At 45.8% G+C, this 26,174-nt stretch overlaps 1 protein-coding gene across 5 annotated transcripts in view; it reads left to right on the top strand.

Moving 5' to 3' along the window:
* WHRN (whirlin) overlaps positions 1 to 26,174 on the top strand; it is a 79,199-nt gene that overhangs the window by 25,417 nt on the left and 27,608 nt on the right. For all 5 annotated transcript variants that reach the window (XM_054689386.1, XM_054689388.1, XM_037495309.2 and 2 more), the window contains exon 3: positions 5,733 to 5,858. In XM_054689386.1, the coding sequence (XP_054545361.1) occupies positions 5,733 to 5,858 (126 nt within the window). The remainder of the gene's footprint in view (positions 1 to 5,732; positions 5,859 to 26,174) is intronic.

Below are 26,174 nucleotides of genomic sequence, written 5' to 3'. Positions count from 1 at the left end.
GTGTGGACTATAAAGAAACAAAGGAACTGACAGAACTAAATCAAAACAAACCCTAGAAATCTGACTGCAGTGTTGAGACTGCCAGCAGACAAGGGAGAGAGGGTGAAGACTCAAAGGGGAGGGGGCCTACTGGACTATGGTAGAAGATTATGGGGGCTTGGTGCTGTGGTGTGGTAATATACATTTTGTAAAAGATTTCTTTTATTTATTTATGCATACAAGAATTGGGGTGTAGGCCAGAGGTGCAGGGGGTGAGAGGATTCACCAGAGACAGAGTGGGGAACAGAACAGACTGACTAAAACACACTGCTAAGGGGAGCCCCGAGTGAATCAGGAGAGGTCTGCTGCATCATGTGAGTCAGCTCCCTAAATGGGCATCGAACTGGTGCTGCAGTGGCTGGCAAAATCTTCATAGTGCCGACGCTGAACCCCTTTTGCCACCAGAGAGGCCCATAATTTACATCTTAAGAGGTATGAACGTGTGCCCCTAAATCATATACAGTGTTGTAAACCAGCATTATCTGAAAAAAAATAGTGTAATTTTTTTTTTTTAAATATACATTTAGATGGGATACAGCTTCTTAGTGATTCAGACCCAGACACAGGACACACGCAGATGCTGGGAGCCAGGGCGCTACAGGAAGCCTTCTGCACTGTGGGTCTTGGGCTGTAAGCAACAGGAATTTGTCCTGGTCACCTACTGCAAAATAAGGTTTTCCTGGAAGGGTGTGGCCCTCTCCTTAAGTTAAGGTCCCAGGAGGGAGCACTTGATTGACAGGATCACCAAGACTATAGCCCGTGGGGGAGGGGTGGTTACCCAAAGCACTTTGGTGTGTTGTGACCTGAAGAAGGTGGACAGGGACTTTAATAGATAGCCCCTAGAGAACCCTGCTTACCCCCCAGTCCTTGGCTATTTCCTGGGGGGAAAAAAAAAGGACTGAGAGGCAGCCCCTTGGTGTTTTAAACTTTGCTCTGGATACTGTTTGCCTTTTGCCCCATGGTTGCCCCTGAGACCAAGAATGTAATTCTTGAAAACAGCTCCTTGGTGTTTGAGGACCTCTGCACCTCCAGCCCAGAGGCCACATAGCTTGGGGGCTCTGAGCCAAGCGCCTTCCCTCAGAAGAGTCTTTCTCATCTCTCCTTTTCTGTCAATAAGACTGTAACATTTATTTAATGTGTTTTGTGTTCTTTGCTCAAACGTCGATAATGCTGGACACTGCAGAGAAGGCGGCAGCTTCTGTGCCAGACAAGAGGCAGCGGGGTAGCTAGTTGGGAAGCGAGGCCTGAGCCTGCCTGGCTGGCAGGGTCAAGGTGGCTGAGCTGGCGGGGTCAGAGGTGACGCTGCTTTTTGGCAATCTGGAGCTGCCTGTGGTGTTGGAGTCATTTTCAAGGCGGGTCTTCCAGGGTTGGGCGGGAACTTGCTTTATCATTTCCTGAAGTCCCTTCCCTGCACAAGGCTTGATGCTGAGTGGTAATTATGACTGATGGAGACCTTGCTGCATGTGGCTGCCTGCTGGCCTCTGCTCACACCATCATCCCGGATCCTCATGGCCACCCCACGGGTAGGAGTCCTTGTCTGCATTTAATGGATGCGGAATCTGAGATCCTGAGAGCCCTGCAGCAATCAGAATCCATTCAGAGTCTCCCTATACTCCGTGAGCACCTGTGGTGTGCCTGACACGGTCCTGGGAGGTGGAAATAGAGAGAAATGGACAAGAGAGATGAAACCCTGCCCTGGGGAACCTGCCAGTGAGTTTGAAGGTCATGGAGGAGTGAGATAATAATCCAGAAATGAGCATGTGTGAGCAAGATAACTGAGGTAGTGAAGATTGATGGGAGGAAATAAAAGCCAGGACAGCAGATAGAGAATGATGGGAGGGAGGCACTGCTTCAGATGAGATGGTCAGGGATGACGCCACTCTGAGGAGATGACTTCTGACCTAAAACCTAGAGAGGAAGGAGCCTCTTTGTACCATTTTGGGGCTTCAAAGTCCCAGGCAGCAAGGACAGCACATGCAAAGGCCCTGAGGTAGGAGTGAGCCCTCATCTTCAAGGCTTAGAAGTAAGGGCCTTGTGGCTGGACTGAAGTGGGTGGGAGGGTGGGGAGGAGATACTGTGCCCTCTGGAGGGTCTCAGAGTACAGTGTGGGAAGACAAAAGGCAGAGACTGAATCATATTCCCAGGAAGACCCAGGTACCTCAGGAGAGAGGAAATAGTAAGAATGCAGATCTCATCCTTCTACCCTCTATGCAGACTGCAGACTATTTTCATGTTGGAAACCCCCATTTGCCTGTTTTTGGGGGGAGCATGGGGGCAATATCTCTGGAACTCTCACTTCCAACTCCGTGGACCTGACTCTCTTCTCTCCAGTGGCCTGGTTTCATCTTCTCATATTCCAGATAGTGCTGAACAGACTCCCAAATCCTAACTCAGCTCCAGTGGAGACATGCCTTTTAGGGAAATTGATAGGGGCCTAGGGAGGAAGAAAAGGGCATTTCGGGGTGAGATGGCAGAGCACTTTCTTCAGGGTGCTATGTCCACCGTTCTCTCAGATCAGTGACCAGGAGCTGATCTGAGGGAGCTGAAAAAAATCAAAGCATTTATCGATTCATTTGCTGTCTTTGCTTACTGTCCTCTGTGGTGACAGGCAGCACCAGGGCCTGGGCTGTTCCGCTAACAAAATGAGTTCTTATGGCAACAGAGATGTAAAAATCACCCATGTAGCAAAAGTACCTGGGAAACCCCCTAGATTGTCCACTGAAACTGGTTTCACTTTGGTAGCCTTTCCTGGAACTGCTTTTCTACACTCTGAAGTATGAGAATCATTTCGTGAGACTGAAGGAAGGAACAGAGGGCAGAACATATGTGACTCTGGGAATCAGAGCTTCTCACGCTCAAGTCACTGCCTCATCCTCAGAGAACAGGGAGCAGGGGTGCTCACTGCTCCAGCTTCCCATGCTGGGCAAACCCTCTGCCCCTATAGCCATAATAGAGCAGAATACATTTGATGCAGAGGCTAAACGGGAGAGCATCAGTGTGGCAGGGATGGTAAGACAGTGAAACCAGACTGCCTGGTTCAAATCCTGGCTCTGCCACTTGTTGACTGTGTGACCTTGGAGAAGTCACATACCTCTCTGAGCCTTGGTCTCCTTCTCTAAAATGGAGACAGTGATTAAGCCCAGTCTCCCCACACTGGGTGACCTCCATGGAGGTAAGGATTCTGATTCTGTGCCCTGGTATACCTATAGTGCCTGGCACAACAGTTGGTAAATATTTATGACCTGAGTGACTGAATGAAAACCCAGGCTCAGTTCATGGTACAGGATCAACAAACGTTTGCTGGGTGTGAATGTAAGTTGTGTTTGATCAGACCCATGCACACCCTGTTCTTTGCACCCAGAACCTGACCCTGCTTCCCAAGTTGGCATTTTTGTTATGACCTGGATACCTGTCCTGTGGCGCTAGGGGCTGGTGCCTGACCCCTCATACTCCAGGAAGAAAAAGGCATGTCCTCCATCCCTGCCTCCTCTGCTTCCCCCAGAAGGAGGTGACACTCATCTAGGTTGGCAGGTCCTCAGCTTTAGACTTTGGGGTTCCTTTTTGGTGAACTAGAGTAGATGGACTGTGACCTCCCATGGCCTTCCCATCTTGAAAACCTGGAGAAATGGCTTAGGAGTGAGGTGGTAGAATTAAAATCTTCTAAATTTTTTTGTTTAAATTATGGCAAAATACACATACCATAAAGTGTATCTTGACCATCTTTCAGTGTCTGGCTCAGTGGTAGAAAGCACATTCATTTTGCTGGGTAATCAGTCTCCACAGCTCTTTTCATCATGTCCAAAAACGAAACATTTGTAATGACAATCCCTCATTCCTCTTCCCTCCAGCCCCTGGTATCCAGCACTCCTCTTTCTGGATAGGACCACTCCAGGTACCTCATATGAGAAAAAAGACAACCTTTGTCTTTCTGTGACTGCTTCACTTCACTTAGCCTCCACACGATAGGCTTTCCTTTCCTTTTAAGGCTAGTAGGTCATTTAGTGAACTGTCATTAGGGTCACGGTTATACTGCTCGTGGTGGCGGGGGGTGGGGGGGGGGCTTCTTTCATGGTGCCAGGCTGCCGCTCACATCGTAGTGTCCTTTCCACACATGAATTTTGCATCCTGTCAAACGCTGGTTGAATTTCCAGCAAGTGATAGAGTCTGATTACCCTTGGTTGATAGGACTGTTGTTACAGTTCTGATAAAGATTCCATTTTATTCCCATGTAAAGGATTTATGGGGAGGTGGCGGGCTGGCGAGAGCTTTGTTTCCATCCTTAGTATTCAGAGAGGGCTGCCGAAGAAGACCAGGCCATCTGTGTGTTCCTGGCCTCCTTTCCATCCCCATCCCCACCTCATCTTCTGCCCTGGAGCTAGAGGGACTAGGTGGGGGTGGGACTGACTCTGGGTCACTGAGCCTTGGCATGTAGGCCCCAGGCCAGGGGTGGTTTGTTCAAGCCCTGAGGGCACAGCGTGGAGAAAGGGGATCCATTTGCTGCACACAGAGGGGTGTGGAGACTAGAGCTGCCACTGACCTCCTGCTGGCTTAGCCCTGCCTCCTCCACCCTTGTAACCTCTCAGGAAGTATCTAAGAACAACGTTCTCTCTGTAGCTCCCCCTCCCCAATAGTCTTACTAAAATCCATATCTGTCAGACTCTCCTGCCTAAAGCTCTGACTTCCGGGCTTGACTTACACCTCCTATCCCTGTAGACCAACCTCATGCCTCCCCACTTTCTCTTCATACTCCAGCCAAACAGCACCCAGAGGTGGCTCCAGGGGAGCCTGTTCTGCTAGGTTCTGAGCTCCTGTATGAGCTGCTGCTCCTAGCACATTCATCTCCTTCCCCTTTCCTGGCTCAGTCTTTAGGCTTTGGCAGCCATGTTTCTAAGAGGCTTTGCCTGAGGCTTACAGGAGTGTGCCTGTGTCACCTCCTTCATAGGGGACAGAATGACCCCTCCAAGACCACAAGGCATCTACCACCTCCTCCCTGGAGTCTGTTAACTTAACACCTTCCATGGCCAGAGGGACTCCCCATGAGAGCCAGTTAAGCCTCCCGAGGTGGGAAGGTTCTCCTGGATTAACCAGGTGGGCCCACATCATCTCAGTGCCCTTTGAGGAAGGAGGCAGAAGGATCAGCAACAGGAAAAGGTGATGTGATTAGAAGATGCTCCCTTGTGGCTTTAAAGGTGGTGGAAGGGAGCATGAGCTGAAGAATGCAGGTGGCCTCTGGAGAGGGCAAAGGTGATTCTCTATGAGCACCTCTGGAAGGACAGCAGCGACCATCATTCTGACCTCCAGAACCTTAAGATAATAAGTCTGTGCTGTTTGAAGCTGCAAGTGTATGGTCACAACAGTGATTCTGTGCCCTGGGATCAGCCTGGTAACAACGTGAAGGGAGCAGGAGTGGGCTGCGATGCCATCAGTGCAGAGGCCTCAGCTGGTCCCCGGGGGCCCTGTGGCCTGGCTCAGAGAGGGGACTCGGTTAGTGCGGAATACTTGTGCCTGCCCACATCTGCACAGCCTGTTCAGGCTATGGAAGTCGACAAGTCAGAGCTGGGGCAGACTGTTCTAGAAGCTATTGCAGGCCTGACTCTCTATGCTCTTCAGGGTATGGGATGGGACTTGGCAGCCTGCTGCCCCCAGAAGTTTTCCTCCAGGTCCTCAAATGCTGTCTCTTCTCCCTCTTGCAGGTTAACCTGGTGCTGGGAGATGGACGATCCCTGGGCCTCACCATCCGAGGGGGAGCCGAGTATGGCCTGGGCATTTATATCACGGGTGTGGACCCGGACTCTGAAGCAGAGAGCAGTGGGCTCAAGGTGAGGACCTGGTTCCCACAGAGGGGATGGGGTGCTAGGGATACATGCTTGGGGGTGAGGGCGGGACAGATCTATGCCTGTGGAACTCTTTACAGCTGATTCTGTTGGACTTCCAGCAGTGTTTACAGCACCCCACCCGGGAGTCCTCCCTGAGTGCCTCAAATTCACAGCTCTGGGAGAGAGGCAGGAGATATTCCCCTCTGCCACCCCCCCCACTCCCCCCCTCCCCTGAACTCTCCAGCTCTCCTCAGTGCAGGGCAGCCTCCCACGTGGTGCTGGGCAGCGGGCCAGCCCGGCTCTTGATGGCTGCTATTTTGCAAACATGCTGATGGCCTATGATGGCCTTGACTTGAGGGTTTATTATGGTGCATGGAGAAGGAAGAGGAGAGAAAGCTGAGAACTGGGTGGGAGTTGCACTGGGCTGCTCCAGGGCTGGCATTCAGTCCAGGGCAACCAGCAATTATTGAAATAACATTAACTCAGATTTTAAAGAGGGCTAACTGTATGCTCGGTCTTCATAATCAACTTCACGCCTGTCATTCCCCTGAACCCTCATGCTACCCTGTGGGATGGCTTGTTATCACCTACATTTTCCAGCCAGGGGAACTGAGGCCTAGGGAGATTAAACAGACTCCCACCGTCACACAGCCCACGGCGGCAGAGCAGGATCAGAGCCCAGGCAATCTGAAATCTAAAGCCCCCGCCTAAACAGCCACGTTGTACTGCCTGCCAGGCAGTGCCAGGAACTTACTCAGAGCTTGGGGGGAGGTGATGGTGAAGGGGTCTGCCCACAAGGACACTGGACCAGGACCCAGATCACCTAAAAAAAGGACGACTGTGTTTGGGCTAAACCTGGGGCTGGGTGTCCAGGGTCAGTGATAGGGAGCAGGGACCAATGGCCACAGGTGCATTTGACCTGGGTCTTGCAGGATGAGGGAGGTGATAATGGGTAAAGGGGCTGGGGAAAAAGGGGGAGTTCCTGAAGGAGCATGGGGTTTGACCACAGGTGCTAGGTGGGATGCTACATGTGAGGCCCGAATGAAGCACGAGATTGAGATTGAGTCTTTCTAGCACAGGGTTTTGAATGCCACCCCATTCTGTCCCTGGGGCAGGCAACTGGAGTGGTAGAGGGCCCCGGGGTCTGCCTGGTTCTTTGAGGAATGTGGTACAGTGACTTGAGCTCTGGGTGTGGAGTCAGGAAGTCTGGCCTCACATCTTGGCCTTGCTGCTTTTGTTTTAATAACCCTGTGACCTTGGAGAGTCCTTCTACCTGACTGAGCTGCCCTTTCTTTCCCAGATAATCAAAATAAGTAACATTTCTTTCTCAGGATTATTTAAAAAATGAAAAAAGGAAAGATTCACAGTGGCATTAATAATGAGGTTCACTGATTGAGTGTCTGTGTCATGCACAGAACATTTGTGTACTGCCCCTCCCCCCGCTCAGTTCTTAAGTTGAAACCCTGCACTGTGGAGTTTGTTTGGTGGTACTGGAGGCAGGGCCTTGGGAGGTGACTTAGTCCTGAGGGTGGGGCCTTAAGGGTGGGGTCAGTGCATGTGTCTAGAGAGCATTCTGCCGGGTCTGTCACTTGAGGACGTAATGAGAAACCTGCAACTTCTCAGACGTCCAGTCTCCAAACTTTGAGAAATAAGCTTTGATGGAAGCCCCCCAGTCTGTGGCCTTCTGTGACAGCCCCTGGCTGACTGAGGCCCCTGACTCTCCTGTCATTAAACTATTTCAACCTCACAGCACTCCTGTGAAAGCAGGTTCTTCTGTTAGCCTGCTTCACAGGTGTGCTGAGACTCAGAGAGCCTTATGGCCAGTAAGAGGCCCAACCGGATTTCCATCCAGGAGCAGGGATTCTGGTTCGACAGCTGTCTGGCCCCCGAGCCTGCTGGTGGGTAACAGAGGCGCACGGGTGCTGGTGGGCCTGGTGGACTCTTCTCTGCTCTGGGTTGGTCTCCATGCTGTGATCTCAGCAGTAAAGATACTTTATTGGGACTCTGAGAGGAAACAGTCTCGTAGTATTTTCTGTGTGGATTTGGTTTAATAAATGTGCTGTTTTGGAATAATTTTAGAGAGAGTTCCCATGTCCTTTATCCATTTATCTCTAATTTCACATCTTACATGGCCAAGGTGCACTTGTCAAGACTAAGAAATTAACACTGGACCACACTGTTAAACTACAAGTGTAATTCAGAATTGGTCTCTTTTCCACTGAGGTCCTTTTTCTGTTTTAGGATACTGTCCAGTCCAGCCTACCACATTGAATTTAGTCTGGATGCAGTTGTAGTTCTGTTTCTTTTACCCCAAAAAAATTCAAAAAAGATTGCAGGCCATTCCTAAACAGAGTTTTTAAATGAACACAGATGCTTTTTAAATGAACAAATGGGAAAATTTGGAGAAAATAAATAGGGGTGGAGGGAAAGAGAAGCTAGGGGGAGGATTCCCCCCACCCCGAACACTGCTGTGAGGGGCTGCAAACCCAGCCACACGCAGGACACAGATTGGACTTTCAGTTTCCTGGCAGCCAATGAAAAAGGGAAGCTGGTCGGTAGGATGAAAATTTGTTGGATGAAAATAGGCCATCTGTGTTTGAGGGGCCTAGTTGTTCCTCTTTCTGAGACCTGGGAGCAATTTTCCATTGGTCTTGCTGAGAGACTATGTTGGGTGATACTGAAAGTGGTGTCTCCCTTCTCTCTCCCCCTCCCTCTCTCTCCCCCACCTCCCCCTATCTTTTCCTCATTACTGACAGGTATTAGCTCTTATTATCTTGTTATCCATTTACTAAGCAGTTACTATGTCTGGGATGTACTAAATGCTTCACAATTGTTATTTTATCTATTTTTTGCAACATATGAAAACGGAATGTTCCTATTCCTAACATTACAGGTGGCAGATTCAGGAGCAATGCTAAGCAACTCGTCCAGAATTGTCAACTAAGAAGTGCTACAGCAGGGAGTTCAACCCCCACAGGCACACTCTAAGGCCATGTATTAACCACTAGGCCCCGCTGCCTTCCAGTGGCAATATGGGTGTTATGTCCCCATTTTACAGCTGAAGAAACTGAGTCTCATTGTATTAAAGGTCAAATTCTTTCTAATACCAGATCTGGAATTTGAACCAGTCCCGCGGAGATAGGGGTTGCCTCGCATAGGGGAGGGCATGAACCCGAGGCTCTGGCACTCATGAGCTGAGTGAGGATAGACATGTTTTTCCCCCTCTCTGCATCTAGCTCTCCCTGCTTGGCCAGAGAGCAATTGAACGGTTGGGTTAGATGATCTACAAGACTTTCTCATAGATTTGCACATCTTCCTGGACAGAGAGAGCTACAGGTGCCCAGGCACCAGGAACTTTCTCCATTCTCCATCACTACAGGTTCCCATATCCACAAGGAGATGCCCACACAGGTCACACTCTGGCAGGCCCCTTTTTGGTATGGAAGGAAGAAGGATATGGGCATTACATGCAGGTGTCCATGCTGCCCCTGCTCCCCTTCCCTTTGCTTAGTCAGCGAATGTATACTGATCACTCCTGTGTGCCAGGCACTGGGCTTGCCAGGCACTGAAGCTTCTAAGCTGAGCAAGACGGACACAGTCTTTTACTTTCTAATGAAAAAGCAAGGAGAGATATTATACAGTTGTTTGCTGAATTATAATTGTGACAGATACCACTATGGTGAAGCACATGAAACCAAGTGAGTGCACAAAAGGGGAACCCAACCCCGGTATTGGTTATCTGGGAAGGCTTCCTGGAGGAGGAAATATTTCCATTGGAATTTGAAAAAAGAGAAGAAAATTATCTAAAAGAGGAAATGAGAATATCAGGCAGAAAGAGCAGCAAATGCTAAGTCCCTGAGGTGGGAAAGAACTGTGCTTGGGTCAAGGAGACATCAGTGTGGCTGAATGCCTAAATCCTTGTAGGATGAAGGTGCTGGCCTTTGCTGACCATGAGGACAGTTTCAAATCACACAGGGTGTGTAACTTACCTAAAGCTCTGCAGGCATGAAAAGGTGATGCGAGAGATCTACTGCTATTAATATGGAAGGATGCCCACGGTCTATTATTAAGTGGGAAACACAGGTTGTAAAACTGCATATCTAATTCATTGTTATGTCATATGTATGTGAAAATATGCGCAGAGAAACAACTAGTCCCACCTCTACCAAAATGTCAACTATGGTTATGTCGAGGTGGCAACCTTATGAATGATTTCTACTTTGTTCTTTACATCCTTATTCAGTATCCGGATGGAGCGAGCATTACTTTTATAATCATGAAAATAGCAACAAATAAACGAATTCTATTTTGAAACAAGGCAGGGGAAAAATATTCCAAAGAAGTTTCCCAGTCACTTTAGTTCACCTCTCTGTGGCAGGCAAAGGCTTTATTTGCTCATAAAATGCCTGCCTTCGGTAAAGTCCTTTCCATCCTCAGTCCCCACTGCAGTAAAGCATTTTATATTCCCTGCCATTATTTTCCCCTCCAAGGTCCCCGGGATACGCTAACACCTGCCTACATTCACATGGGCATCCAGGACTGATTAATTCCGTTTATTGCCAATGCACTTTCAGTGGAATTAGGCACATTGAAATGGAATAAAGGGGTTTGGCTGTGTGGGTGGAGGAGCCAAGAACAGGCTTTATTTGTAAATAGGGCTTCTTGCTGCTGTGCAGGTTTCCCGGGGTGAAAATGCTGCCTTTCCTGGCTTCCTGCCGCTCACTTAGCCCCCGAGACCCCTGGGAGCCCAGGGGAAGGGCAGGTCAACCCTGTTGCAGGGAGAACTTTCAGGAGGAGGTTAGGCAGGGCCTGCTTTTACCCTGGGGACCACTTGGGGATAAGGACTTCTCCCACTCTGGAGGTAAGGGTTGACACGCCCTTCAGCATTTATCTTAGAGCTCTTATCCCTTTACACCTGCCCCACAGCCTCAAAGCCCGCTGAAGAATAGATCATAAAATCTTGTTTCTTTAAGGACAGTGGAGATTGACTGACATTTAAAAATAATAATGATGATAGCAGTTGCCTTTATTAGCTAGTTATTATGAATCAAGCACTGTGCTAAACACTTTAGAAACACTCTTATTTAAACCTCCCTATAGGGCCTCCCTGGTGGCGCAGTGGTTGAGTGCTGGGTTGTGAAGCTGCTCACAGCCTCTGCAGCACCGGTTGGATCCCCGGCCACCAGGCGAGGGTCCCACATGGCGCGCAGACCTCTCCTGCCGCCCACTGCTCCCCTCAGCAGTGTGCTTCATCGGTCTGCCTGTTCTGCTCTCCGCACTGGCTCTGGTGGGTTCTCTCACCCTCCCGTGCTTCTGACTGTACCCAGTGCTTATATAAATAAATAAATAAATCTTAAAAAAAATTAAACCTCCCTATGGTGGGCATTAGTAGCGCCATTTAAGGCTCAGAGCGTTGCAGTAACTTGCTCCAGATCTCACAGGAATTTGGATCCTAGCCTTCAGGCCCTCCGAAGGTATGCACTTTGCTATATCACCTCCTTAGTACCCCTCTGTGACCAAATATCAAACGATTTCAAAGACAGGAAACAGAAGGACATACAAAAACCACCAAGGCTGTGAACCCCATGGTTGTCCTGGATCCCGCCAAGCCCAGCACCTCGCATCATCCCAGAGTGGAGGGCCCGTGTTGTTACTGGGGCTCCTTGGAGCAGCTCTCTGTTCCCGTAATATCACACTCCTGGGGTCACCACTGTGTTGCTTGCGGCTACAGGGTGGGCTCTGTCTGGTGTACCATACATGTCTCAGCAATCATGAGGACAAGTGGCTATACTATTTCCTTTAATTGTTATTATTTTTTTTTAAGGGAGATAAATTCTTTTTTTTTTTTAAGATTTATTTTTATTTATTTATACAAGCACTGGGTATAGTCAGAAGCACTGGTGGGTGAGAGAATTCACCAGAGCCAGAGTGGGGAGCAGAGCAGGCAGACTGAAGTACACTGCTGAGGGGAGCAGCGGGCGGCAGGAGAGGTCTGCGCGCCATGTGGGACCCTCCTCCGGTGGCCAGGGAACAGCCGGGGATCGAACTGGCGCTGCAGAGGCTGCGGGAAGCTTCGCAACCCAGCACTCAACCGCTGCGCCACTGGGGAGGCCCTATTGTTATTGTTTTTTATTGAAGTTACACTGCTCTATGTCTGTCGAGTGTGCTGGGCCCCTCCTGCAGCAGCTCACACTCTGTGTCAACTTCAGTGGGCAGTTGACGGGGCTGGGGCTGACCCCTCCGAGGTCTGGCTTTTGCCAGTATCTGTTTCCCCATGAGTCCTCCTAGACTGAGCCAGCACCCCTTCGCTGACACCAACAAAGGAAAAGTGATCTAATGTTTGTCTGTAAACCTCAGGACAGTCCAGGAAGGTAGGAGCTCCTAATCGCATCCTAAACTGAAGTCTTTATTTAATGACTAACTCTTCCCCTACATCGCGACTACATGGGGCAAACACTGAGTGTTCTGGACACGACGCATCTCCCTGCTCAAGACAACAGCTGGCTCCTAGCAGGCATTTGGGAAAGAGTTCTTGAATAAAAGCATGACCATGGCCGAGGCACGCCTGAGCCAGGGGTTTCTGCTCCCACGGCTCTGATCTCAGCCTCTGTTTCGTTCGTATCCAGGCCTGAACACAGCACAGCACCAGCGTTTGTGCTGGAGGAATGAATCCTACTACAAAGTCCGTGGTTTATATGCTCACCGGGAATGTGACCTGAGCCATCACACCCTTTCATTCCCTCAGAGACACCTGTCTGCATGCAGAAGGAAGCTGAGTGGCAGCTGGGCTGATAGTGAGGTTTGCTCATCACAGGCGCCCTGTGCGCATTGGGTACTGCCCTCAGTTCCTCTCTAGTGGGGGGGTAGGCACAGCAGCAACCACTGTACATACAATCCTGGGTCCAGCTTGCCATTTTTACATATAGGGAGACTGAGAGCCAGAGGGAGGGCCCCGGTCTGGCTGACGGTCACGGGAAGGTCTCTGCAGAGCCCCTTCAATATCTGGCACTTTGAACTTGTCTGCTGACAGTGGCTCCAGGCTTCTCTGAAATAATTCTGCTGGGAGAGGGGAACAGCCTGACAAACCCTCCAAGGCTGCCTTCTCCTTATTGTTGGTGGGGCCAAGGGTGTGACTACTATATATTATTACTTGGTTAACAAGGGTTCTTTAGTCTAGTATTTTTTTTTTAATTTTTTAAAGGTTTATTTATTTATGCATACAAGAACTGGGGTATAGGCCAGAGGTGCGGGGGGTGAATGGATTCACCAGAGACAGAGTGGGGAGCAGAACAGGTGGATGTACTGAAATACACTGCTGAGGGGAGCAGTGGACGAAACAGGAGAGGTCTGCTGCCCCATGTGAGTCAGCTCCCTAAGTGGGCATTGAACTCATGCTGCAGTGGCTGGCAAATTTTCATAGTGCTGACGCTTAACCCTTTGCACCACCAGGGAGGTCCTTTAAGAATGTTTTAATCCAGGGTTGTGACTGATTTTAGTTAGTCCTAGTGAAGATGAAAAAATATTGTTTCAATATGTATATAGTCCTTGACAGTTCAAAAAATTATAGACAATATGGCATTTTACAAATAAATCTGTCTATAAGTTCTACAATTCAGACGAATGGGTCAATTTCTTGAAAGGCACAAACTACTAACACTCAAGAAAGAAAAATAGGTAACCTGAAATTGTGTCAAGGAAATTGGATTTGTAGTTAAACACCATTCCCAAAAGCAAGCTCAGGCCCAGATCTTTCACTAATAAACTCTTTGAAACATTTAAGGAAGAAATATGCCATTTCTTCTTAAAAATAAAAGATGAGAGAAAAAATCCCTAACTCATTTTGAAGTCCAGCATCATGTCCAATGTCAAGACCGAACAAACATACTCTAAGAATATGACTGACCATGATTCTTTGTGAACAAAAGATGCAAAACTCCTTCAACAAAAATGATCAAATCAAATTCCCCAACCTATAAATGAATATATTTTGTGTTCAAGTGGTTCAAGCCAAGGAATTGCGAGACTGATTCAATTTGAAAAATTAATGTAATGCCCAGACTAAAGGAAAAAAATTACGTGATCAGAAAAAGAATTTAACAAAATTCAATGTCCATTTTATTATAAAAAGCTCTCATCAAAAGTAGCAGTCATCTTTAACCTGATACAAAGGGCATCTACAAAAGTCTGCAACTATATATGAATGATGAAAAACTACCCTTTCCTCTAATAAGATTAAAATAAAGCAAAAATGTCTCGTTCCAGCAATCCTATCCAGTATCATACTAGGAGTTGTAGTCAATGTAATAAGGCAATGAAAGGAAATGAAACATTTATAGACCTGAAAAGAAGAAATGATTCTATTTACAGACACTGACAGTGTACATAGAAAATTATACCAAAAAGCTCCTAGAACTGAAAAGTACATTTAGCAAGTAAAAGGATATAGTCAGCATATGAAATCAAGTACAAAACCAATCATATTTTATAGGTTAGCAATCAACAGCTGGAATTGAAAATTAATAAAAACAATGTACATTAGAGAATTGCCTTAAAATGAAAAATATGTGCAGTGTTTGTGTGATGAAAACTATAAAATAAAAAAGACCGAAATAAATGGGGAGATGCTGGTGTTCATAGATAGGGAGACTCAGTGTTAAGATGTCGGTCTCCCTGACTTGATCTAGATTCAGTGCAATCCCAGTTCCAATCCAAGTAAGTTTTGTAGACATTTACAAGCTTATTCTAAATTTTTCAAATGAAAAGATAAAGAAGAGGAGCTGAAACAACTCTGAAACAAACACAGTGGGAGGACTCAGTGCCTTGTTTCCAGTCATACTATAAAGCTACAGGTAAGCAGGATAGAGTCATACTAGTGAAAGGATAGGAATATAGATCATTGGAATAGAACAGACTCCAAAAATAAACCCACACAAATATACCTGATTTTTGCAAAAATGCAAAGGCAATTCAATGGTGAAAGCATAGTCCTTTCGGCAAATGGTGCTGGAACATTTGGATGTCTGTGTGCCAACAAATGAATCCCAACCTGAACCTTACAACTTATATGAAAACTAATTCAAAGTGGATCATGGACTGAAAAGTAAAATATAAAACCATAATACTTCCAGGAAAATATATAGGAGAAAATGTGTGTGACCTTGGGTGAGGCAGAGCTTTTAGATATGTCACTAAAACTGTGGTCCATGAAAGAAAAGATTGACAAATTGGACTTTATCAAGATTAAAAACTTTCACTCTACAAAAAGATACTTTTGGAGAATGAAAAGGCAAGCCACAGATTTGTAGAAGAAAATAGTTTCTAATCATATTTCTGACAAAGGGCTTGTATTAAGGCCATATAAAGAACTCAACATGGACAAAAGATCTAGGAAATGTTTTTTTATGGAACTGGGGTGACAGATATATGACTGTGCATTTGTCAAAATCTCTATACCGGAGTGAAATTTACTATATACAAATTTTGAAAAATGAAACAGAATGTGTGGGGATGGATGGGATGCAGGCTGAGACAAATGAAGACGAAGGAATCTAACTGTATTACAAATGAGTCACAGAACCACATTGAACGGGAGTAGAGAAGAAAGCAGCTGATCAAAGCAATTTTGAGAAATTTTGTTTTGACGGATCCTGTAAGGCAGTACACAAACACTGCACTCCAGTTGGCAATTTTTTTCTCAAAATGATATGGATTAGGAATTCCAGAACTACTTCATTTGTATAGTAGGGTTGAAAAAAAAAAACCAGTAAACTATATTTTAAATAGTGAGAGCCAGATTCTTACTCAGAAAAAGTTACAAGTAAGGAAAGCAGAAGTATGGCTTAGTGACCCACTAATATTTCTGGATTATTCAGAGGAATAGATTAATTTAAAATACATACATGTGCAAATACATAAATAAGTATAGATGTGTACATGTGAGTTAGCATACATACACCTAGTTCTTTGTTCTCTCCATGGAGAAGGGCTAGAGGTAGGGATACCCCAATAAAAATGGGTATACCTAGCACCCAGATTGTAGTTTTTAAATACTGTTCTCCAAATTAAGGGAACCAGGATGCTTTGTAGATGTGGTTGATTCCAGGTCTAGGGCAGGGAAGATGTGGGGTGAATCTGGGGTATCCTGTGGTACCAGAAAGTAAAATCTTATCAGCACATCAGATATGTCTGAAGCTCACCTGTAAAAGCTCCAGTGGCTAAAGGAGAGCAAAATAAAAATCCATGAGTCCTTATAATGTGATTACGTAAAGGCTGGATGTGTTGAATGGGGAAGTAAGAGTGGAGACAGAAGGTGCCCCCTGACCCTGGGAGAACTCTGGCTGAGCCTCGGTGAGAGAAATGGTTATGACTAAATCCACTAGTGATTGTTCTAGGCTGGGCACCTTTTATGGTCCACCTTGAATCCCTAAACATTTGCCAAAACATCCTTCACTGAAAGATGAGCAAAATGAGCCTCAGAGAAGTTGTTACCTGCTCAAGGTCACACAGCATGAAGTGGTATTGCTGAGATGGAGCTGGATTCCAGAACTCCCCTGTTAGCCTGAACTTGTGTGATTGAGAAGAAAAGGGGGCTGCCGGCTCTTGGCAGCCAGACCCTCAGCCCTCCCATGCGGTCTGGTGGTTACGCACATTCTGCATTTGGATTTGGAGCCTGGAGGATTCTTCTGGCCATTCAGAATGTGTTAGAGTAAAAGCCTGGTATATGGCACAAGGTACAATAACAGGAGGGTAGTGATGATGATGATGGTAAGGAGCCATATGGAAGAAAATGAGAGCAGGGCAGTCTTCTAGTTATTTCTAATGGTGATAGTAATCACCAGCATGTGAGGAGTGCTCCCTCTGTGCCATGCAGGGTACCTAGTGAGTGCTGGGCCTGCACCAAGTTATTTAGTTCTAGCAACCTGTGTGGAGGAAGTATCATCTCCATTTTAGAGCTGGGCAACTGAGGCCCAGAGAGGTTAAGTAACCCACCCAAGGTCACAGAGCCAGTAGGTAGAAGAGCTGGAGATGAAACTCAGGTGGGTTCAAAGCTTAGTCACAGAAGTCCTGTTCCCCTCACCCTCTCCTTCACCAACTCCAGTGGCTCTTGTGGAACTTAGAGGGGTTGTCTCATTGCAAAGTGCTTCTTTGGAAGACTGGGCAGTTTGAGTTTACTGCTCCCTGGAGGTGAGAGAGGAGTGGATAATTCCTTACTTCAGGTTTTTTCTCTTAGTATGTGGTATGTGTGCTCATATCCACCCCCCGCACCCCCTCCCCCATATCCCTGAAGTCTGCTTAATAACAGTGGCACAATAGCACCTGTCTATTGACTACTCCTAGTCCCATCCAGTACTTCTGAATCATCTTGTTCTGTCCTCGTTACAGCCCCACGAGGAGGTTCTGATTGTCATCACCCCCATATTGAGGAGGAACTTGCCCCAAAGCTTGTTTTTAGTTGGCAGAGACTTGGCAATTCAAATGCAGGTGCCGACCAGGAGGACTGAGTGCAGGAGTCAGATCCTTGGATCCGTAAGCAGTTCTTACTTGACGTTGGGAAGGGCTTTTCTGTGTTGCTCCACCTCCAGATCCAGTGCTCTTTTTCCTCCCAAATACAGCAAATAATCTAGATCTTGCATGCTGGCTTTGCTTAATTACTCGGGTGGCAGAAGTGCCTGTGCTGGGGTAGCTGCAATTGGACGCTACAGGGGAGAAAACTTACTGAGCCCACGATGGCTGGAGGTGAGCCATCCCGCCTGGCCGCATGGACCCAGCTCAGCTTTTAAGATTAATTCAGTAAGAATGTGTGCCCAAAGCCATACTTCAGCAAAGACGTGTTATTTGTGGGGAAACTAATAATAATAACAATAGCAGCTGCCTTTCCACCCTGGGCATGCAGGACGGTGTCACCTGGTGGTTACTTGCAGGTACTTTGGAGTCTGAATTAGCAGCTATGTCACTTCATCTCCCTGGACTCAGTTTCCTCATCTGCAGAGCTGGGCTGCTAATACCTCTAGGAACGCTAAGAGTGTAGCCAGAGAATCTCTGTAAAGCACTTAGCACAGATGATTGTGTTCAAAAGACACTGGGTTTTGAAAATTATTTCTGGTTTTTGGTATAACTCAGTAAGGTAACTGGCATTGGGTCTGTTTGTGGATGAGAAAAACGAGACTCAGAAGGTAGGAGTGGTCATTGCAAGGTCACATCTGAGGGCTGGCCAGGGCAGCCATCTGAATGCCTCCTCTACCCCACTTTCGGAGATGGGGCCTGCTTCCTGGGGGAGGAGACGTCTTGTCTTGCCCCTCCCAGACGGAATCACCCTGAGGCTGTTCCTTCCCACTCCTCACTGCACACAGCTCTGGCCCCCATGCATTCTGCTTGGGAGGAATGAAGAAATCATGATGAAGCAGCCCCTGATTGCTTTGGGGCCTCAAGGACCCCCCGGCTCTTTCAGTCAGAGGTGGGAGAACGACTTTCATATCATTGCTAAGCTCCAACTTGAACGACTTGTTTTGTGCCCTTACTGAGTCCCTTGAGGGAACAGGGCCCCCTCTGAAGGCTTTTCCTTGGGGCTGCCTCCCTCTGGGGTGGAGGGACCTTGTCTCAATCCTAGGCAGGGGCTCATGAGCCAGGAACCTCAGAGCTGGCATCTCGCTTCCCTTCCCGGGTCAATAATCATGGCAGCAGCCACACTTATGTACTACCCTGTCAGGATGGCGGGAGCCACATGCCAGGAAAGCCGGATGCCTAGCACACGATAAGCACCCCCAAAGGGGAGCTCTCATGGACTTTCATATGCACACGCATGTATGCTGAGACTGGCCTGCAGTAGCTTCTGAAATGCAGGTGACCAATGAATCCACACTGATGATGAACATCTTTCCCAAGGAGCTGGAAGGTGATTTCTTTCTTGAAAAATCTGGCACCTGCTGGGCAACTATTTCAGCTCCCCCACCTCCCCCGCCCCCACTCAGGTCTGCTCCGATGCTATGCTGTTGTCAATCCTGCCTTCAAATGCTGTCTTAGCTGGGTTTCTGAACTGGCCTCCAAATGGGTGTTTAAAAAATTGCAAACATTCAAGTTGTTTAGTCCTACTGCCTGGCCTTTGAAGGAGCCCCTGTGCAGGCAGTAATTGCTCCCAGGCAGGCTGCTGCCAAAAGGAGAAACACTTAGTTTCCAAGGGGAGGCCCATCAGAGACTTGCCCAGGTCGCTGGCAGAGGTGAGAGCATTTATTCAGGTATCCAGGACCCTGGCACCTGTTTTGTCCCCCGTGGGATGGTCGGTAGGGGCTGGCTGTGTGAGTTCCTTGTCATCCCTTGTCCCCAACTAGCTTAGCGAGGTCTGGATGTGCTGAGCAGCAGCTGACTTACATGGGAAGGTGATTGGTTGCCCTTGTGGCTTCAAGAGTGGCATTTCCAAGTTCAATGTCTTCCTGTCGATGTGCGTGGTTTGCTTTTTCTGTGTTTCATAAGTGAAATAAATATCAGTGAGCATGTCCTCAGGCCCTGGTGTGGGAGAGGGCTTTGAGAGGGGTCAGTCACCATATGGGGCAATGACCCTGCATGTGAGTCATTGAGGACTTTGTCAAGTGCAGGTTCAGATTCAGCAGTGTTGGAGTTGTTATGACTATACAACCTCCCCAAACTTAGAGGTATGAAAGAGCTCCGGGTTCTGTGGGTCAGAAAGTGCTCAGGGCACAGCAGCGGTGGCTGACCCTGGCTCCATGCAGTCTCAGGCTGCAACTGGAATCCTCAAAGTCTGACCCTGGAGTCTTCAGGGGGCTTACTTCCTCTCATGCCTCCAGGTTGCTGTTGGCTGCTGGCTGGGGGCCCCTCGTCTGCCTGGGCCCCTACCTGCCATCATTTCACAGAGCTAGTTTGAGTTTCCTCTAAGCATGGTGACGTAGGAGGGGTTTGAGGGTCCAGGTATTATTTTCCAAAAATATCCATTTTTGGATATTTAAACTCAGACCCCCAGCCTACCAGAGCCAGTCATTATTAGCATCTTTTTTTGAGATATAATTCACATATCATTAACCTCACCCTTTTAAAGTCTGCAAATCAGTGAGTTTTGGCACCTCCACATTAGGCAACCATCAACACTACCTAATTTCAGAACATTTTCATCAGTCCTCCCCCCCAAAAAAGCAGTCCCTCCTCATTTCTGTTTCTATAGATTTGTCTATTTTGGACAGTTCACATCAGTGGATCATAGAATATGTGGCATCTGTGTCTGGCTTCCTCCACCTGGCACTGTGTGGTGGCCTATATCACTTTAATATTTGTGAGCTGATGGACTTTGAGTGGTTTCTATTGGTTAGGATCTTGATGTAGCTTTTTCTGGGTGTTATCACATGATTGATACTATATAGCATGAACTATTTGCATCTCATGTTTTTTGCTTGCATTTTCCCTTGTCATTAAAAACTTACCATCAGTGCAATTTGTAATAGCTGCATGATAATATTCCATCTTGTGGCTGAATTATGATTTACCTAACCATTCCCTTGAAGTCAGGCATTTAGTTGCTTCCAATTGAAATAAGGTTTTAGAAAGAGCAACAAATGAGAGAAATCTCAAAGGATCTTTCCCAAAGAGCTTAAACCGCCTGCACATCTATCGTGCCAGCCAGCTGCTGAGCCCAGCGGGGCACAGGAATGGCTTATCCCAAATTACTAAGAGGCATGCATTGGACAGGATGGTATAAAGAAGATTCTTCTCTAGGGCAGAACAACAAAGCAGCCAAGCACCCAGGCCCGTGCTTCCCCAGACTCCCAAGAGTACAAGGAGGTGTTGGTGTCTTATCATTTTCCCCCAATGTTTATATTTCTCCTTCTGATTTTTTTTTCCTTTTTGCCCTCAACTATGTAGTCTTCATTTACAATCTGGAAAGCACAGAAAATGATTAAAGAGCTTGAAATTAAATTTGCTGGAACTCACCATTCAGAGGTGACACCCATGACCATTTTGGCACATTTCCCCCCCTGATCTCTTTAACACGATTGAAAACCACATCAGAGGAGGAGCTTTTAGAGAACATTAGAAAACTGAATGTGAAAATAAAGCATGTCCACTGCAGAAAATGTAGATAATCCCACACTTAGGAAATGGTTTGTGCCCAGGAGCCTCAAGAAGGAACTCAGCTCTGCTGACATCTTAATCTTACCCTTGTGAAATTCACTTTGGACTTCTGACCTCTAGAACTGTAGGATCATATACTCGTGTTCTTCAAAGCCACTAAGTTTGTGATCATTTGTCACAGCAGCTATAGGAAACTATGACAGTATATACACAATCCCCAACAACTAGCTTAGTGCTGGCCCTTAGGAAGTACTTGGTTATTGTCTGGATGGCTTAATATAATTACTCATTTGCCCAATCTTACAAGACATAAAAGTAGTGTCAGAATTGTGACATGCCTACCACTGTGAAAGCAAACCTACCGAGTTGAATTTCCAATTTGTTTGTCTTTAAATTAAGAGTTTATTACGCCTGGGATTACATCAAACTGAAAAGTTTCTGCACAGCAAAAGAGACATTAACCAAAACAGAGAGACACCCCACTGATTGGGAAAAAAAATCTTTGCACTCCAGTGTCAACTTATAAGGGACTGATCACAAAGATATGGTGGCGCAAGGGGTTAAGACGCAACCTATGAAGCAATCCGCAGCCACTGAAGCATGAGTTCGATCCCGGCCAGGGAGCAACCCACATGGCTCAGCAGACCTCTCCTATCTCGCCTGCCGCTCCTCTCAGCAGTGTATATCAGTTAATCTGCCTGTTCTGTTCCCCACTCTGTCTCTGGTGGATCCTCCCACCCCCCATGCCTCTGGCCTATACCCCAGTTATTGTATGCATAAATAAATAAATCTTTAAAAAAAAGATATACAAAGAACTCACATGACTCAACAAAAACAAAATAAACAATCCAGTCAAGAAATGGGCAGAACATAAAAGACATTTCTCCAAAGAGGAAATGCAAGTGGCCAACAGACATATGAAAAAATGTTCAACATCCCTTATAATCAGGGAAATGTAAATTAAAACCATACCTGAGATACCACCTTACACCAGTAAGAATGGCACATATCAAAAAAACAAACAAGCAACAACAAATGTTGGTGAGGATGTGGTGAAAAACAAACTCTCCTACATTGCTGGTGGGAGTGCAAACTGGTCCAACCACTGTGGAAAGCTGTATGGAGCTACCATACAACCTGGCAATTCCACTACTAGGGATCTACCCAAAGGACACAAAAACATTGATTCAAAAGAACACCTGTACCCCTATGTTTATTGCAGCACTATTTTCAATAGGTAAAACCTGGAAACAACCCAAATGCCCAAAAATAGATGACTGGATCAAGAAGATGTGGTACATATACACAATGGAATATTACTCAGCAATCAAAAAGATAAACCCATGCCATTCACAGCAACGTGGATGGAACTAGAAGGAATTATACTCAATGGAATAAGCCAGAAGGAAAAAGAAAAATATCAGATGGTTTCACTTATAAGCAGGAATATAGGGGAACCAAATAAAACATCAGTGTAAAAAAAATAATAACAGTAAAAACACAACAAAGGAAAAATGGACAATTATAAATCAGAGACATCCTGCAGAGGAGGAGGAGGGAGAGGAATCAGAGGAAGGGAGGGAGTAGCACAGGGGTTGAGGTGATGGTGCATGGGTGCATTGGGGAAGTCTCTATGGGGACTACACCTGAGGGGGTGGGGGAAGCAAATATTGTTTCAAAATGAACAATGATGTAAAAAATAAAAAAAAATCAATACAAAAATAGGAATACAGATTAATGGAATAGAAGTTAGAGCCTAGAAATAAAACAACATATGAACAACTAATCTATGACAAAGGAGCTAAGAGCATTCAATGGAGAAAGGAAAAATTCCTTAATCAATGGTGGTTGGAACATTGGACAACCACAAGCAAAAGAATGAAACTAGACCACCATCTTACACCATATACTAAAATTAATTCAAAATGGATTACAGACTTGAAAGTAAGACCTGAAACCATAAAATACATAGAAGAAAACAGGTGACAAGCTCCTTAGCATTGGCCTTAGTAATGTCTTTTTGGAGTTACCACCTGCATCAAGAGAAACAAAAGAGAATATAGACAAATGGAATTACATCAAACTAAAAAGCTTTGGCACAACCATTGTTGAAATGAAAATGGCAGCCTACTGAATGGGAGAAGCCATTTGCAAAACATGTCAAACAAAGGGCTAATACACAAAATAATAAACTCATCCAACTCAGCAACAACAAAAAAATCATACAAAACAATTAAAAATGGACAGAGGATCTATATGGTCATTTCACCAAGAAGACATACGGATGGTCAAAAGACACATGAAAAGATAATCCATATCATTTATCAATAAGGAAATACAAATGTAAGCCATAATGAGATTTTACCTCACAGTGGTTAAAATGGCTATTATCAAAAAGTCAAAAAAAACAATAAAAGTTGGTGAAGTTTTACAGAAAAATGAACCTTCATGTACTTTTGGTGGGAATGTACCAATTTACATTGGTGCAGTCACTGTGGAAAACAATAGAGAGGCTCCTCCAAAAATTAAACATAGAACCACCGTATAATCTAGTAACTTCACTTCTGAATATTTACCTGAAGAATATAAAGACCCTTATTCAAAAAGATACATGTACCCTGTGTTTATTGCAGTACTATTCACAATAGCCAAGATATGAAAACTACCCAAGTGCCCAACAACGAATTATTGGATACAGAAGATGTGGTATACATACACAATAGAATACTACTCAGCCTTCAAAATAATAAAATCTGTGCATTTGTCATAACATGGATGGACCTTAAGAAGATATGTTTAGTGGAATAAACCAGAAGGAGAGAGACAAAATAGTAGATGATTTTACTTATTTGTGGAATATAAAGAAATAAACCAAGTGAACAAACAAATCCTTAGACTCTGACAACAGAGTTACCAGAGGGGAAGAGGAGCAAGAGGGATACAGAGAGGAGGGTGCTCTAATAGGTAGTGGGGCCAATTGGTTGGTGCTGGGTGGTAAGTAAATATTTGGTGGCAGGGATGGTGTGATATATAGAGTTAATGAAGTGAGAAACTGTTCACCTGTAACCTATACAATGTTGTTAACTAATACTATCATAATTAAATAATTTTTAATTTAAAAAATAAATTAAGAGTTTATTGTCAAAGCACTGTGTTCCTTGGGTTAGTTATTTCTTTTTCCCCTTCAGCTTAGTTCTGTTATCCATTTGAAATAGATTCATTTGTTTCTCTCTTGCAAATCAGTAGTGTTTTCCTGCATCTTTATCAATTCACTTTTACTTTTTTGAGTAACTGAAACATCAATATTGTACAAAAAGATATTCTCAGGGTACCTTATCTCTCGCATCTTTTTTGTCCATTCCCATTCATTCCTTGCAGGTAACTAAACTATTTCTGTTTTATTCCTGTTTCTTTTTGCAAAAAGAGAAATAAACAGATACAAAGATAAAAGGCAAGTACTACCTTTCTTATTCAAAGAGTAGCAAGCTGTAGATATTCTGCACTTACTTTTTAAAAATTTAGTATCCTGAAGTCATTTCCTGACAGTGCATAGAAATCTTTGTCACTTTTTTATAGCTTCATAGTATTCCACTGTGTGGCTGTACCATACTTTATTCAACTGCTCTCCTTTGTATGGGTATTTGGGCTGTTTTCGATATTTTTAAGATCACAAACAATGCTGCAGTGAATAACTCTGTGCCTATTTATTTATTACTTTTGGAAGTGTGCGTTCAGGGTGAGCTTCTAAAAGTGGGATTTCTGGGTCAAAAGGTAAACACATCCCATCACACATCTGTTTAATGGCATTTCAGTCACCGACAGACCACATCTATGACAGTGGTCCCGAGAGGCTGTATACATCATGTAACCTGGGTGTGTAGGAGGCCATCCCATCCAGGCGTGTGTAATTACACTCTGAAGTTCAAGCAGTGACACTGCCTAACGATGCATTTCTCAGGACATGTCCCCAACCAGATGCAGGATTGTGTATAGTTGTTTCCATTCTGGCCAATTCCACTTCTTTTTTTTTTTTTAAGTTTTATTTATGTATACACGAGCTGGGGTACAGGCCAGAGGTACAGGGGATGAGAGGATTCAGCAGGGACTGAGTGGGGAGCAGAATAGGCAGATCTACTGAAATACACTGCTGAGGGGAGCAGTGGGTGAGACAGGAGAGGTCTGCTGTGTCATGTGGCTAGCTCCCTGGCCGGGGATCGAACTTGTGTTGCAGTGACTGCAGATAGCTTCATAGAGCTGAGTCTTAACCCCTTGCATCACCAGAAAGGCTCCCCAACTTCACTTCTTAAGTGCTGTCTGCCCTGCATTCTTACCAGCCTGTGTGGCAAGAAGCCCTGCCACTTCCCCATAGCTCACTGACAGGTGCCATCATTTTTCATTGTTTCCAATCTGATGGGTAAGAAATGGCATCTTGATGGCACTTTGTTTTCCAACTCTATTATGACAAGTGAAATTAAATGTCTTTTCATATGCTGAAGGGCCTTTCCTTTTCTTTTTTTCTTTTTTTTTTTTTTTTGTGGGACCCTCGCTGGCTGCTGGGGAATGAACCGGCACTGCAGAGGCTGCGGGCAGCCTCTCAGCCCAGCACTCAACCGCTGCTCCACCAGGGGAGGCCCAGGGCCATTTTTATACCTTTTTTTTTTTTTTTTTTTTTTTTTTGTAATTTGTAGATCAGCACAGAACGGGTGAGATGGCTGGGTCCCTGGCCAGCTTTGCCCTGACCAACTGAGAGGCCTTGACATCTCTACCCTTCCCCCCAATTTCCTATCTTCCAAAATGAGGGGCTTCATAAATGTGCACCATTTCTCAGAGTGTAAATCCAGCCAAAACAGAATTGTGGCTTGTATTTATACCTCTTTGACTTCTATTTGATTGAAAAAATCAGACATGCTTCCCCTGCTGCAGCGTGCAGAGCTGGCAGCAAGCACCCAGCCTCCTAAGATGCCCTGGCCTTGTCAGATGAAACCTTTACACAAACAAAAAATGTTTCCTGCCTGTCTGCAGAAACTGAGGGCCAAGAGGAAGGGCTTGCTTGTTTGTATGCTTGCTCACTCACGCATTCATTTATTCACATGTTCAATGATTCCAGCAGGCATTGGTTGGGTGCCTCCCACATGCCATGCAAGGTGTTGTCACCCACTGACCTTGAACTCAATGCTTATAGATGAATCTCAAAACCACAATGAAAGCTGGAAGAGTGCTGGGGGTACCGGGGGAGGAAATGGT

Source organism: Talpa occidentalis, unplaced genomic scaffold, assembly GCF_014898055.3.
Source record: "Talpa occidentalis isolate TD23 unplaced genomic scaffold, MPIMG_talOcc4v2.1 talOcc4.7, whole genome shotgun sequence".
In the NCBI taxonomy this organism is placed as follows: Eukaryota; Metazoa; Chordata; class Mammalia; order Eulipotyphla; family Talpidae; genus Talpa; species Talpa occidentalis.
The sequence above is the reverse complement of the archived record's forward strand: the minus strand, read 5'-3'. Positions and strand labels throughout refer to the sequence as shown.